Here is a 15,176-nt window from a genome sequence, read left to right on the forward strand (position 1 = left end):
AATGGGAAACTAGTTCTTAGAGAGCGAAGACTGAAAATAATCTGGAAAGCCCTAGCAACATAAGCAATCTCAGTGGAATATTGGTAAGAAACACTGATGTGGGCACTGTATGAATATGGAGGTGGAAGTAGGAAAAAAAGTTGTTGCTCTCTGTATACAGCTTAAAACACTATTAAAAGAATACCTGTATTTTCTATATGAAAACTGCAGCAATCCTTCAGGTATAGTGAAATTCAAAGTCAGTTGCAAAGACAGGTTGAACTGAAGAACTCAAAAGCCAGTCTTATTAATGTACAATTTATATTTCCTGCTGCTAAACTGAAAAGCAAGGAGACAAGCTGTATTGCTGGACAAGGCCTGAGAGTAATAGTTATACCTGGTTTAAGACAATGCTAGTAGGGCTAGAAATACAGTTAATAAATTGGAAATAATAACTATTGTGAAGAAAGAATATCACAGTTTTATATAGCCATAGATAAACTTTACATTTCAAAGTGAATTAGTAGCTCTAAGCATATGGTATTCACATTACACTGCCTCTACTTACAAATAAACAACACCCACATAAAAGTATAGAGGTAGCTTCCTGAACACAAGATGAGATACTGGACTAAGTTTAAGTAGAAGCATAAATGAAATACATAAATACATCTACATGTAACTTAAACAATTAAACAAACAAACAACTAAAGAGCTGCTGGACTTGTTATTCCAGAGCTCAGAAGAGCTGGGGGGGTAGGGTAGGAACTAAAAAAAAAATTTAAAAACCCCAAAGAGATCACAGAAGCATTCAGGTCAGAAGGAACCTCAGAAACTCATCTAGTCTAGCCTCATGCTCAAACCAGGTGACATCCACTCCTCTCCCCTCATCTTGCCTTTGCTAAATCCATGCTGACAATTTCCAATCACCTTTTCCTCCTTCAAGGGCCCAGAAATAGCTTCCAAGAGGACCTACCCCATGATTTGCCCAAGGATCAGAGTGAGGCTAACTGGATCATTCCTATGATGACTGCCTTTTTTGAAAATGGGTGCAACATCTGCAACATCCTCCAGACAGAGGACTTCCAGTGTTTCAAGGATTAGTGACAGCAGCCTTGCAATGACATCAGCCACCTTGCAACGAAGATTACAGACAGCAGACTTGTGTGACAACAGCCTCAGCCCCCTTGAACACATTCCATAGATGCACAGAAACCTAACTGTTATAAATAACAAAGAAGTTACAGATTTTCAACAATTACAAGAATAACAAGAATTCTTCCACTGTAGAATTATGTGAGCCTCCAAAATTATTTTTATTTCTTTTCATTATAATTCTTACATTATAAGCACAAGGTAACAAGTTTAGAGTAAATACATTTAAAACAAAATATTCTACGATATATTATTAATTTACAAAAAAAATATATCCAATTCTTCATTTATAAAAATTGCAGATTTACAAAGAGAAAAAGAAGTTTTGAGTTAAAGGTCCTTTAAAAGACTTCGATGGGATCACACATAAAATTACGTTTGGCTCTTCTACACCACAGTACTGTGAGAGCACTTTAGGAAAGCAATCCTGCATGCTCAGTGTGTCAGCGTTTATTCAGATGCTTAGAAAATGTTATGGTGCCTTAAATATATGCAATTTTTACTGCACAGTCTGAAATTGGCTTTGCATGAACTTAGGCATGTTTGCCTAGCATTATTAACTATTTTTACTACTAGTGTGCCTAGATGAAAAAATGACAGTGGAGATAGAAGTCATTTGACCAAGTGCAGATATCCTTAAGTAAACTAGTTATTTCATCTTGTCTTTTAACAGAGAAAAAGAAGTCAGAGGAATTACACCTTAAAAAGTGTTACAGACTTCTGCTTTGAGGACGAAGCAAGTGATTTCTTATATATATACACAGAGTAGATGTCTAAAGCTTCATGAGATGATTTATTTTACCTATGACAAGCAACATGCATATAAGAAAAACTAGGAATGGAAACAAGTGGCAATATACCTACTTTTAATTACAATAGTAGTTAATAGTTACTGCTAGTAGTACTATTCATCTCCTTATGATAGTCAGTGATGGCTTATAAGCCAAGAGAAAAGTGATTACTTAGTTCAAGTGCAATTCATAGGATTATTAGGAGAAAAATATACAATAGGAACTACAGAGTTAAATTCATGTGATGCTAACTACTCAAAAATAAAAGTCAGCTTTTCTTTCTCAGTAGTTCAGCTATGCTAGATGCTTATTTCATACTGGCACTTAAGAGTACATCCATTATAAGGACGCAAGTGAAATTGTTGACTGTACAGTGAAAAACTGCCCAGTCTACTTGCACACTGCATGTCTTACAACAAAAAGCAGTGAAATTTAAAAGCTAGTAACCAGAAACGTGTAGCACCCGAGCTCCACCTACAGGATGAAAACAAATGTAGAAACAATACCAAATTAGAAGAGGACTGCTTACTTTGAAGTCTTCAAATGACCACCTCAAGCCACCGCCATTTTACAAACTCAATGTAACGCTGATAAATTTGACTACTATTGCACCGATGGCAAAACACTTCTATCTGTATACATTCCTTCATGTAAACAGCTGTTCCATACTTTGAAGTTTAGTTGTAAGCTTTCTAATTAAAAAAAAACCAACATAGACATGTGGAATTTCTCTAACAACTTGACAGAATGAGTGGGAATTTCCTTTCCCCAAGGTTTTTTATCTAATACAAAATTGGAGAGTGTTTCAGATTACTTTTAAATAACAAAAGGTTTAAATGTATATTGAAATGACTACAGTTAACTTCACCATTTGAGCGCTCCACGTATGATTGCACTTAGAAGTGGTACCAGATCTCAGTACCATGAATCTGAGGTGTCTGTTGTTTCTGTAATTGTTTCTCTGAAACAGATGTGCAAACTTCCGACTTCACAAATAGCTTTGTATTAAAAGAAATGGACTGATACAAATGAACACAGATTTGTAGAAAAAGTCATTGTCATGGTTTTAGCTGGCATAGAGTTAATTTTCTTCACTGTAGCTGGTATAGTGCTGTGCTTTGGATTTGTGCGGAAAACAGTGCTGATAAATGATAAAATGGAGATGTTTTAGTGGTTGCTTAAGTGGTGCTTACACTAGTCAAGGACTTCTTCAGCTCCTCGTGCTCTGCCAAGTGCACAAGCAGCTGGGAGGGGACACAGCCAGGACAGCTGACCCCAGCTGACCAAAGGGATATTCCATACCATACAACGTTATGCTCAGCATATAGAGCTGGGGGAAAAAGGAGGAAAGGGGGTACATTTGGGAGTGATGGCATTTGTCTTCCCAAGTAACCATTATGCTTAACGGAGTCCTGCTTTCCTGCAGATGGCTGAATACCTGCCTGCCCAAGGGAAGGAGTGAATGAATTCCTTGTTTTGCTTTGCTTCCATGCTCAGCTTTTGCTTTACCTATTAAACTGCCTTCATCTCAACCCATGAGTTTCCTCACTTTTATTCTTCTGATTCTCTCCTGCATGCCACCGGGCAGGGAGTAAGCGATTGGCTGTGTGGTGCTTAGCTGCCAGCTGGGGCTAAACCACAGCATGTTAGAAGACACTACTCTCAAAAAATATTTCTAAAAGTTCAATTATTCTATTACCACATTTAAATATCATCTAATGAGATGAAGAATTCTGATAGATATCAGATGTTTCTTGGCCTTCTGATACGTTCATAAATATTACCCTTCAAGCTATGCACGGTGGATCCAACTTTTTGTTTGATATTTGCACCTCCCACATCTCTGCCTGCTCTGACCAACACACACTTAGACTACAGCAAGTGGTGAACTCCCATGAGAATATTATCAATCTCCTCCAGTACACTTACAAAAAAAAGTCACTATACCAGACAATGAAATTTGGTAACATTTATCTTTATCTCACCAAACCTCCATGTTCATAACACCTTACTTATAACAAACAGTACCATGCCTTTGATTTTCATGCCAGAGGATGCCAGAAAAGTTTTTGGAGATCAGTAAGTCTAGAAATTGACGTTACTTGTGTTACTACGCGGTGTCCCCCAAGGCTATGGCTTTCAACTGCTAAAAACGCATCCAATAAAACCCTCTTCTGAGTTAAGATAACCCATTTGGCTGTAACACTTCTGCTACTGCCCTGAAAGTACGGAATAACCACAAACATAGCACACCTACTGTCCACATGCAGAGCCAGCAGCTTACGGAATGCCTACACAAATGTGTCTGAAAATGCGATAAAATGTACGCAAGTTTGGGCATGGAGTATCTCATTTCTAGCTTTGTGTTCCCTTCATGCTACAAGCTTGCTATTACACCTTAAGCAAATTTGTTTCTAGCAGCCATCCCTGTAAAACCCAACAAACAGTTAAACAGATTGGTGGACAGGTTTTTGGGCAGATAAGCAGGTAGCAAGTATGTGCAGAGTCCAACATCTTTTGCTATTCTGAAGATGTTATTTGGCTGCGTACATGAAAGTACTTCTTCAGAAAAAGATTTTCTTGGACAATTTTTAAATTTCTGAATCCTCACCTCCACTATCCAATACAGCTATCTAACGCTAATCTACATTTGTACAATATCCATGATCAAGAACAGTTCATTGACTCCAAGAAGCTTATATTTATTCTGTATTGGGCAATATTAGGGGTAACATCACAAATGTTATTAAGGTGCAGGAATAATCAATCACTGAAGGCAGGGTCTTGAAAACCAGGAATTACTTCTTTCTGCAGTCAGGAAACTGCTCAGCAGAACATTTCTGCAAGATCTGAGACAGAAAACTACTTCATAGAGTCTTGTCCCACATACTGACATTTTAACACAAATATTCATGTAATTTACCACTGGGATTACACATTGGTCTCAGCTGTAGGACTAGTAACCAGATTTTGAAATCAAAGTTATCTATCACCCTCCTTGATCTCAGCATACTTCCTGTGGACCAGCTGACTACAGCAGAGAGAGTACAGCCACCAATTCCAAAGCAGCCACACTGCACAACTTCAAAGAACGGCAGAAATGAAAAAAGGGGATAGGCTTTTAGAAGATGTCTTGTATATGTCCTCTGGAACAATACTTAGTTATATCTAGCACAGCCATGAAAACATGGCACTAAATTTCATGTGCCATGATTTAGGTGCTCTTATAGAGAGAAAAGAAGAATGCAAAACAGAAAGCCAAAGCTCATGAAATAGGGTTTTATGCTAGTGTATGTAAGACTACATGGTTCTACAAAGAGACTGTATTTATGTACGTTTCCAAAAGAAATGGATTAACATCAGTTTATAGATCTGACCACACAAGTCTTGTTCACTACATACAGTTTGCCAAAGCATGAAAGTTAGTTGCCTTGCCTCTAATTAAAAGTAAAATCATATGACAGGAAAAACTAATGCTCATTTAAATTACAGATATTTTTTTACTATATCCTTTTATGTTATTGTGCTGTATTTTTAATGTCAAATACTTCTGCTTATTTATCTCCAGCTAGTAAGTATATTGGGTCTTCTCTTCTGCAAACACAAAATTATGAGGAACTTCAGAATAACATCATCTAGGCCTGAAAAAGAACTGGAACCTACTCAGAGTTGCTCAAATTACATAGGCTTCTGCACTGTACCTGGTGTGCTTCTCAGATTCAAATCAGTACTGGAGAAGATGTAGAAAAGGACACAATTTCATGCTTAAATCCCATTAATATTTTGTTTTCCAGAGCTATTTAAACTTATTAGAGTGGTTAATAAAAATAATTTTCTTGGCAATGTTCTCACTGGGCTTTTCACTGCTCCAAAAGAGGTAGACGAACAGCAACATTTACAGTTGGTATATTTCAATATACCAATATTAAAAGATTATCCAAAATAACGCAAGTGTTCCTACCACTCTAAATGCACAGCCTGCTTCTAAACATATAGGCCACACACAGTTAAGAATACTACCTTGTGTGGAATGCTCAGAACTTATTAATCTTGCTTTTAAACTCATACCAAATTCTTTCAGTAAAAAATAATCAGATTTTCACCCATCAAGTTGCAAATGTCACTGTGTGATTTCCCTTTTCTCTTAATAACTGATTTAGTTTTATAAGATAATGTTTGAATGTCCACCATAACTGAGAACAGGCCCCTTCTTCAATAAGATATAGTTGGTTTTATTTTTATCAGGCATATAGTCATATAAAACTGGAATAACCTGCGAGGGGTGCAAATCAGATATGTGAATTTCTGATGACTGTAAAACAACAACTGATTTTGTTTCAGTTAGTTCTTCTGTTTTCCAACCAAAGTTTCAATATGTATTTTATCTCAAAGTATATTATTAGTAAAACAAATTTATCTTCATGTATTTTTGACCCAAAGTCTTTACTTCCCAGTTATTAATAGTGATGCTAATTGCTGTGGAACTTTTGAAATGTTTATATTGGCTTCCAGGTACTCTTTTGTCACAAACAGACTGTACTGGAATCTTTCACGTTGGCAATATGCCTTGGCCATTAAATATAAAACCAAATATGCAGTGGAGGTAAACGGGGGGGGGGGGGGGGGGGGAAAGAAGCAAAAAAGGTGAGGAATGGTTCAGTTCAGAGGAAACTGTTGTGGGAGAGAACCTAAGACAGCCACTACATATGCAGAATTTAGTATAGGCAAAGCCTGAATAATTTAATCAGGCAGCTATTTATGACAACTGCGCAGAGTTAGAATACAAAATCTAAATTACCTTTTTGATGCTTTGTCCCCCTACCCCTCTCCAGAGAGTTTCACTGAATAAGTAAATGTACACATTGAACTAACTGCAAAGACTTAACTGTTCAGTAACTTCTAGAGCCCATGCTTATTGAAATACTGAACAATAATTCCTAGTGAGCTTGCCATCAGGTACACTAAACATCACTTGCATACATGACAAATGTTTTTATGCAATATAAACATTATTAGCCAGAAATTCCCAAACCAGCTCTTGAAGAAAGACTGCCAAAACACAAGGTTTCAAGAAAACTAACTCACCGAAAATTGAATGCTAATCAATACAGATGTTCACAAAGGATGGCACAGCTATATTAGATGACTGCAACCCACGCTTTTATGTTTGTAAAGAGCTGAATACTGCTACAGAAACATAAAAATTTGTATAGAGCTAGTTTAATAATTAGAATACTACTAAACACAGACATATTTCAACGCTCTAAGAATAGACCTAGGTGGTATTTAAAAACTGATGTATCAATTGCAGTGCTGAAAAACTGGTACACTCTAAAGAATGACTATCGTGTTAAACCAGACTTTAATGGATGACTACGAAGCCCTTCTGTAAAGTCTTAGGGGTGGATGACTACCATGTATATCACAGATAAAGAAGCTACAGAACTCAATCACAACTGTGTACAAAGACAAAGTAAAGCACAATAAATACATATGAATATTCTTCATTTGTAACTCACAGCAAAAAACTAAAACTCCCGACAAAGTATCATTAAGTGCTCAGTGATACAATATGTAACTTAACTATTTGGCTCAAACTGTGGAATGAAACTAAAAAATGAGAAAGCAACAGGCAATTTCATTTTCCACAGCTAGAGGTGGGCAGGAGGGAATAATTTTAACATAATGCTAACCTATCAGTGTAGTAACTGCAATACTGGAATTGAGCAGAAAAATCTAACTGTAAAAAAGTTGAAGGGAGAAGGAGGGGAAAAAAAAAAAAAAAAAAAGCATTGATACTTACCTGCGACTAGTTGTTCTCTTTTCCGTCTTAGCTTCTTCCTCGTGAAGTTGCTGTTTGGCATTTTCACTTGTATCAACTTTCAACTTCTTGGCAATACGCTCTTTTATTTGGAATCTCTCATCGCTAGCAGCTTCACCTTCTACACTATCAGCATCTTCATCATGTTCTTCCTCCTTTATTGATTTAAAATTATAAAAAAAAAAGCTAAAAGAAGTTGCAACTACAGAATGTTGAATATGTAAAGGATTCCATACCATGTCTTACAAAGATAATCCCTAGCAAAAAAAAAAAAAACAAACCCACACCCCACCACTTCATTTCAAAGCAAATTTTTCAAATAAATATCTCCTTATTTGTTTCAGAGGGAACAATTAATTGGAAATATGATAATTAAATATTTTTAAATATACATACTTTTTTATAACTTAAAAATCGAAAACAGTCTGTTCTAGACTGTAAACCCTTACGGGTCTGCAGAAGGCCTCATAGCAGTGAGGTATTAGTCTGGTCATTGTTCATGAATCCAAAAGTTGATCAAGGCAATACATTAAAGATTTCCTCCTTTTTCCAGTAAAAGAAAAACAAAACTTAAGAACTTCCTGCCACAGGTCGATACTACAGTCATGATGGGATGGAAGAGGTTTGCCCCATTGGGCCCGATGTTATTCAACATCTTCATAAGTGATCTGGATAACGGCATCAGGTGTAGCCTGATGAAGTTTGCTAATTGACACCAAGTTGAGTGGGGAAGTAGACACTCCAGAAGGGAGAGCTGCTCTGCAGGAAGATCTGGAGAGGCTGGAAGAGTGGGCCAACAAGAACCTTATGAAGTTCAACAAGGACAAGTGTAAGGTCATGCACCTGGGAAAACGTAATCTGGGAGTGCAGCACAAACTGGGATCCACCTGGCTGGAGAGCAGCTCTGTGGAAAGGGACCTGGGGGTCCTGGTGGACAGAAAGCTCAACAGGAGCAAACAGTGTGCTGCTGCGGCCAAGAAGGCCAGCAGGATGCTGGGTTGCATCAAAAAGGGCATCGCCAGCAGAGAGAAAGAAGTCATTACCCCACTCTACTCAGCACTTGTCAGGCCACACCTGGAGTACTGTGTACAGTTCTGGTCCCCGCTATACAAAAACGATGTGGACAGGCTGGAAGGGGTCCGGAGAAGGACCACCAAGATGACCAAAGGATTGGAAAGCCTGCCATACGAGGATAGGCTGGGAGAACTGGGTTTGTTCAGCCTGGAGAAAAGGAGGCGTAGAAGGGATCTCATCACCATGTACCAGTACTTAAGGGGTAGCTACAAAGAAGATGGAGACTCCCTTTTTACAAGGAGTCACATGGAGAGGACAAGGGGGAATGGACACAAGTTGCTCTTGGGGAGATTCCAATTGGACACAAGAGGGAAATCTTTCACAGTGAGGACAGTCACCATTGGAATAATCTCCCCAGGGAAGTGGTTGACTCAGCCATGTTGGACACCTTCAAGAGTTGTCTGGACAGGGTGCTGGGCCATCTTGTTTAGACTCTGCTCTTCCTAGAAAGGTTGGACTAGGTGATCCCTGAGGTCCCTTCCAACCTGTGATTCTGTGATCAGTCTCCATGAGGGAATTTACAAATACCACATTGATCAAAAGAGGCCACGAAGACCTGTGGAACTGATCATCCCGACTTGCTATAGAGTACTATGCTTCCAGACCTAGCAGAGGAAGGCAAAAGGGAATAAGCCACCTTGGTTCAAAGACATGTGGAAGGAGAAATAAGTCATTCCTCTCAGTAATGAAGAAACAGCCTGATTAGACCAAGGGGATGTAAGCCTGACTACTCCCTTCCTTGAAGAAGAAAGCCTGCATAAATCTTAATGGAAGAATGCCAGCTCAAAGACTACATGGCATATCTTTTTATATTTATTTTGGAGTGATGCTAATTAGCTAAAGAAAAAAGTATAAGACGCTACATGATTGTTACTTTAACCACACAGAGAGAAAGGACAGACTTAGAAATGGTATTCCAGAGGACTGTACTGTATCCAGGAGGCTGCTAGGATGTCAGCATTTGGGAGAGGAACACTCTAAAGACAATATACATGCCCTGGGTGTGACTGACAGGTAGGAGGAAGAGTACCACAAACATGGAGGGAAAGAGGGGAAAAAAATAACAGGAGCAGCAAGAGGCACAATTTTGGGAATAGAACAGAAAAATCAAGAGCTGGATTTCAGATGTTGTATTTGAGTCACAGCTTAGGAATCTGCAGACTACCACACTTAGATTTTAGATTTAGACAAGTGAAGACCAGTCAGGAATGAAAAATGAAATCTGTGAATATTCAGCACAGTAAAATAGCTGAATGTTTTGTCAATGAAATAACTGAAAGGTTGTTGTGGGGGTTTTGTCTGTTCTTTTTAAATAGGGGGAAGAGAAAAGTGGAACAAGATCAGCATTTCACTTAATTTCCCAGAAAGTTATTGCTTGACAGAGGAGATAATGATACTTGCTGAAGGATTTGGTTACTTGATAAATTATCAGGAAGATGGGATGACAACAGACGTCAATAGCAGGGGCCAGAATCCAGAAAAGGAATGTGACAGGGCTGTGTTCAAGGTGTTTAACGTCAAAGCTAAAGACAGACCCCTGGTGGAGGTTTGGCCAGGGCTTAGGTAAGAGCATTTCACTGCAACACAAAGAGTTGGATAGCAGAATTTCTAGAATAAAAATGGACAACTCTGGACAAATTGCAATTGCTAAGTAGTATGCTAAAAATTTCAGTAACAGGAGGGGGATTCCACAGATGGTCTTTTAAAACGGGAAAGAAAATGGTTCAACTTGCCCAACTCAGCTGAATCCCCTACTTCCTGAACCTTCCATTCCCCTTATTCTGCACAGGATTTCACCATTTTCTTCTAGAAAAACACCCAACAGAATAGGGTATAATCTTCCTCCTCAACCCCTTCGCCCCCTGCAACTCTATAGTCTTTTCTCATGCCCTGTCTCTTCCTTCAGTCCCTCTTCCATCTCATTAACTCCATCTGATCATGTATCTTTTAGGCACTTATTTTTCTGAAGTCTCATTACCAGCTAATAGATTTAATACATTTCCGCCCAGAGGGGGCTACGTGATGGCTCAGGAGGGAAGTGGCTGTTCAGTTGGATGATGCTGTTCCCCTAGTGACACAGAAATGCAAAACTGCCTTTCTGGAAGCTGTACTAGTTTTTGCTGCTGCTGTTAGCTGGGTGGAGTTGCCCTATTCTTCTCTTCGCTCTGGAAATAAAAATGTTACGAGAGATTTTGTGTCAGAATAACTAATGGCTACTGTATGTAACATGATTCAGCCATTTGAGAAGATTATTGAATTAGGGAGTGAATATCAAGCTTTATCTAGCCATAGCACTACATGAAACTTACTGTTCATTAACCAGCTCACAAACAGGGAGAGGAAAACGAGCTGTGCAGAATGGGGAAACAGAGGAATGTCACTGGTGGGAAGAAAAATTTCAGTCATGTGAACACATTTCATGTTTTCATTAATGACGTAGGCACAGGAAGAGGTTTAACAAGTAGTGATGAGGTACTGTTAATAAAGAGGATCTGACTTCCAAAGTGTGAAAAGTATGACCTTGAGAACTAAAGTGAGAGACCCAGGATGATATTTAATAGCATGAATAGCTAGGTCAGGTGCTTAGGGAGTAATAACAAGAGCTTCTCTTATACACTAGGGACTTATTTTAGGGGAGGTAGAGAGATCTGGAAGAATTATTTGGTCGTAGGATGGCTATAAAACTATGAACTTTTTGCAGCCATGTAAATGCAAAAGTGATCCAGTGTGTGTTAACTGAAATAAATCCAAGAAAGATGATAAAATACTGGTACCACTTTACAAGGCTCAGGTAACTGCCCAAAATGCTAGATTCTAGCTAAGATATTTCAATGAAATGAAATCTAAGGAGAGCATCTGGAGGGGTTAAAAAAAAGGCCTTTGTATTTCCTACTTCATGAGACACTATTATAACAGCATTCAGATTAATTAGGCTGAGATATAAAAATTTAAATAAATATACCTAACGTGTCCCTGTTCTATATTCCCTGAATCCAGTTCATTAAAAGGGCTATTTGATCATCTGAAGAATTATTAATTAAATACCATTCTCAGAACCCTTCTAATACTTAAATGCTCCTGCACAACAGGAATTACAAAGGAGAAGAGTCCAAGAACCTGAACTCATACTATGCGCCATGGAAAAAACAACAGGAACAGGGTGGAAGCAGACTGTGCTCCTCTTTTTTAGGCACAAGAATGGGATAGGTTGTGTCTTCACTACACTTCCACAGTGCATCAACTAATATTGCAGTACCTGTGCATGCTGGATAGATATGGAAAACAGTACTTTTCAGGATTCAGTTTGGGGAATGAGAGATTACATTCCTAGTCAAATAATACATCCTTGTGTCACCAGTAACTCAAAGGGGTAGTAGCCCCACGATGTATGGCTGGAGGCAAAACATACTTCAGCCAGCAACCTTACTCTGCGCCATCTATGACAACCTCCTTGTAATTAAAATAGCCTCCATATTTGGTTGAACGTTACTGCTTGATTATTCAGATTTCCTGTCTTTCAGGGGTGACAGTCTTCATCAATACAATTTAAGTGATAAATATTCAGTGAAATTTCATTTCCTTGAAGAAGTCTTTCCAACAGGACTCACTCATGCACAGATTTCCCCTCAGACAGTGGAGTTATATCATTATTCATGACAAACTTAATTTTAACCTTCTTCTTTAGAAGTAATTTCAGGGCTTTTATTAATAATTTGTCACTCTGCAGTACATAACCTCCCGTATACCTAATCTATGGACAAAATAACCAGTAAGCAGTTTTTATAAAATGCAGTAGGTAGTATGCAGTAGTAACTCTACCCTGCTGTGAAAGATCACAATGGCCAAAACATTAGAGCTCTGAAAGGGCCTCCAGCCTTTTGCCAGAAATCTGACCTGTGCTAGTTTTCAAAAACCTCTGAAGCAGCATTTGTTCCTCTATGAAAATCTAATCCATGTACAGTAAAAAAACAAAGACCTATGTGTAAAAAAAAAAAAGAAAAAAAGCTACTTACTTCACTTGAATCTCTTTCTTCACTTGCCGCTTCACTGAAAGAAGAAAAATAACCATAACTACTTCAAAGTACCAGAGGAGATATAAAATACTGTTTAAATAAACTCAGTTCTTAAATAAATTTGTTTAGCTACTTGAAATCTTAATCAACCTAGTCATTTATATAATCTTCAAATTCATCTTAAAAGTATCAATTAACAGTATTGTCTATCATTTGACTGTCATAGTCCTTTCTAACTAGAAATGTTTAAAAACAGGAAAAAACCACAAACTTTCATACAATGGATAAATTCTAACCATACCGTGAGCTGTCCAGACAAAACACTAACATATACAGTTAAAAAGAAAAAAACCAACAAAACTCACTTAAGAGGGACATTTTTCATCTCATATATCAAACAGTTTCTAGCATTTTATTGGAAATAGTCTATATTTTGGAAAACCTTCTTTATGTAGGCATGTTCAACATGCACTATACTGATAATTAAGCTTAACATCAAAATTTTCTTTTGTTAAATAGCTACGGTTTAGTGTATTAACAAAGGACTTTATTTGAATATACTAAGGCTAACATATCCACTGTGAATTGTCACAAACTAATAATAAAGACCCTTGAAGATTTTTCCATCCCACAATTTGAAAAACAAGTTATGTTAAAGAAACAAAGCAAGGGACATTAAAGGAATCTCCCAGGTCAAGGCTTTGAGGTGTGCTCTAAGCCATCAATAAGTAATCATGGTCATCAAAGAAACCGTAAATTTGTTGGAATCAATTACATTAATTTAATTTAAAAAAAAATCCAGAAAACTTTGTGGAAGTATTTCTCAGAAGAAGATTATAATTAAAAAAACAAACAAACAAGAAAACCAACAAAACCAAAAACCACAAAAACCCACACCCACATTGCTAAATGTTGAAGAATAAATTTAGAATGCACCCGGGTGTCTAATTCTGATGACAGTCCTAAACAAGCAGAAGCCACATAAGAGGTAAAAGGACCCACTTGGAATTTGTGACATGGCTATAAAGGGAATTGCCTTACCAACTTTTGGGGGTGTTTTGAAGGGGCTACACACAGTTACGGATGATTTCTCTGATGTATTCAGACTTACACAGAATCTCTAACCAAAGGTTTTTAAGGAAACTAAGCAGTCCTGTGGTGATGGGAATGTCCATGCATGAATAAATAGAGGGTTAAAAGACAGGAAAATAAAGTTAGAAGCAAACAATTACTTCTTGCAATGGATGAAGATCACTAGTGTATATCCACAGTAATCTGTGTTGGGGCTTGAGCTGTTCAGCAAACTCAGTAACAAAGCAGGCAAACAGCCAGGTCACTAAGTTTTTGACAATACTGATTTACTCAGGACAGTAAAGCGAAGAGCAGACTGAAAAATTGCAGAAGAACCTGAATGATGAGACAATAAGATGACAGATGAAATCTGAAGTAGATAAAAGTAAACTACACATATGAGGAAAAGGAACGCCACATACAGAACAAGCATTCATGATCATGATGTGTCCCTTGGGGGTTGGTATTGGGACCAGTATTATTTAATATCTTCATCAATGACAGACGGTGGAATTGAGTGCACCCTCAGCAAGTTTGCAAACGACACCAAGCTGAGTGGTGCAATAGGCACACCTGAGGGATGGAATGCCATCCAGAGGGGCCTGAACAAGCTGGAGAGGTGGGCCTGTGAAACCTCAGGAGGTTCAACATAGCTACGTGCAAGGTCCTGCACCTGCATCGGGGCAACCACTGGGATCAACACCAGCTGGGGGATGAAGGGATTGAGAACAGTCCTGCAGAGAAGGACATGGGGGTACTGGTGGATGAAAAGCTGGACATGAGTCAGCAATGTGCACTCACAGACCAGAAAGGCAACTGTCTCCTGGACTGCATCAAAAGCAGCGTGGCCAGCAGATTGAGGGAGGTGATTCTGTCCCTCTACTCCACTTGTGAGACCCCACCTGCAGTGCTGCGTCCAGCTCTAGAGCCCTCAGCACAGGAAAGACATGGACCTGTTGGAGCTGGTCCAGAGGAGGGCACAAAAATGATCCCGAGGGCTGGAGCACCTCTCCTGTGAGGAGAGGTTGAGAGAGTTGGGGTTGTTCAGCCTGTAGAAGAAAAGGCTCTGGGGAGACTTTATTACAGCCTTTCAATATTTAAAGGGGGCTTATAAGAAAGATGGGAAGAGACTTTTTAGCAGGGCCTGTAGCAACAGGACAAGAAGTAATGGTTTTAAACTAAAAGAGGGTACATTCAGACTAGATAAAAGGAAGTTTTTTTATGGTGATGAGGGTGGTGAAACACTGGAACAGGTTGCCCAGCGGGGTGGTA

The 15,176-nt window shown here is 38.5% G+C and overlaps 1 protein-coding gene across 2 annotated transcripts in view; it reads right to left on the reverse strand.

The window, feature by feature from the left end:
- Nucleotides 1–15,176, reverse strand: part of CWC27 (CWC27 spliceosome associated cyclophilin) — a 129,435-nt gene that overhangs the window by 103,096 nt on the left and 11,163 nt on the right. For both annotated transcript variants that reach the window (XM_075079541.1, XM_075079542.1), the window contains exons 9-10: nucleotides 12,834–12,867; nucleotides 7,729–7,901 (exon numbers count right to left, since the gene is read on the reverse strand). In XM_075079541.1, coding sequence (XP_074935642.1) covers nucleotides 7,729–7,901; nucleotides 12,834–12,867 — 207 coding nt within the window. The remainder of the gene's footprint in view (nucleotides 1–7,728; nucleotides 7,902–12,833; nucleotides 12,868–15,176) is intronic.

This window comes from Phalacrocorax aristotelis, chromosome Z (assembly GCF_949628215.1).
Source record: "Phalacrocorax aristotelis chromosome Z, bGulAri2.1, whole genome shotgun sequence".
NCBI classification, from domain to species: domain Eukaryota; kingdom Metazoa; phylum Chordata; class Aves; order Suliformes; family Phalacrocoracidae; genus Phalacrocorax; species Phalacrocorax aristotelis.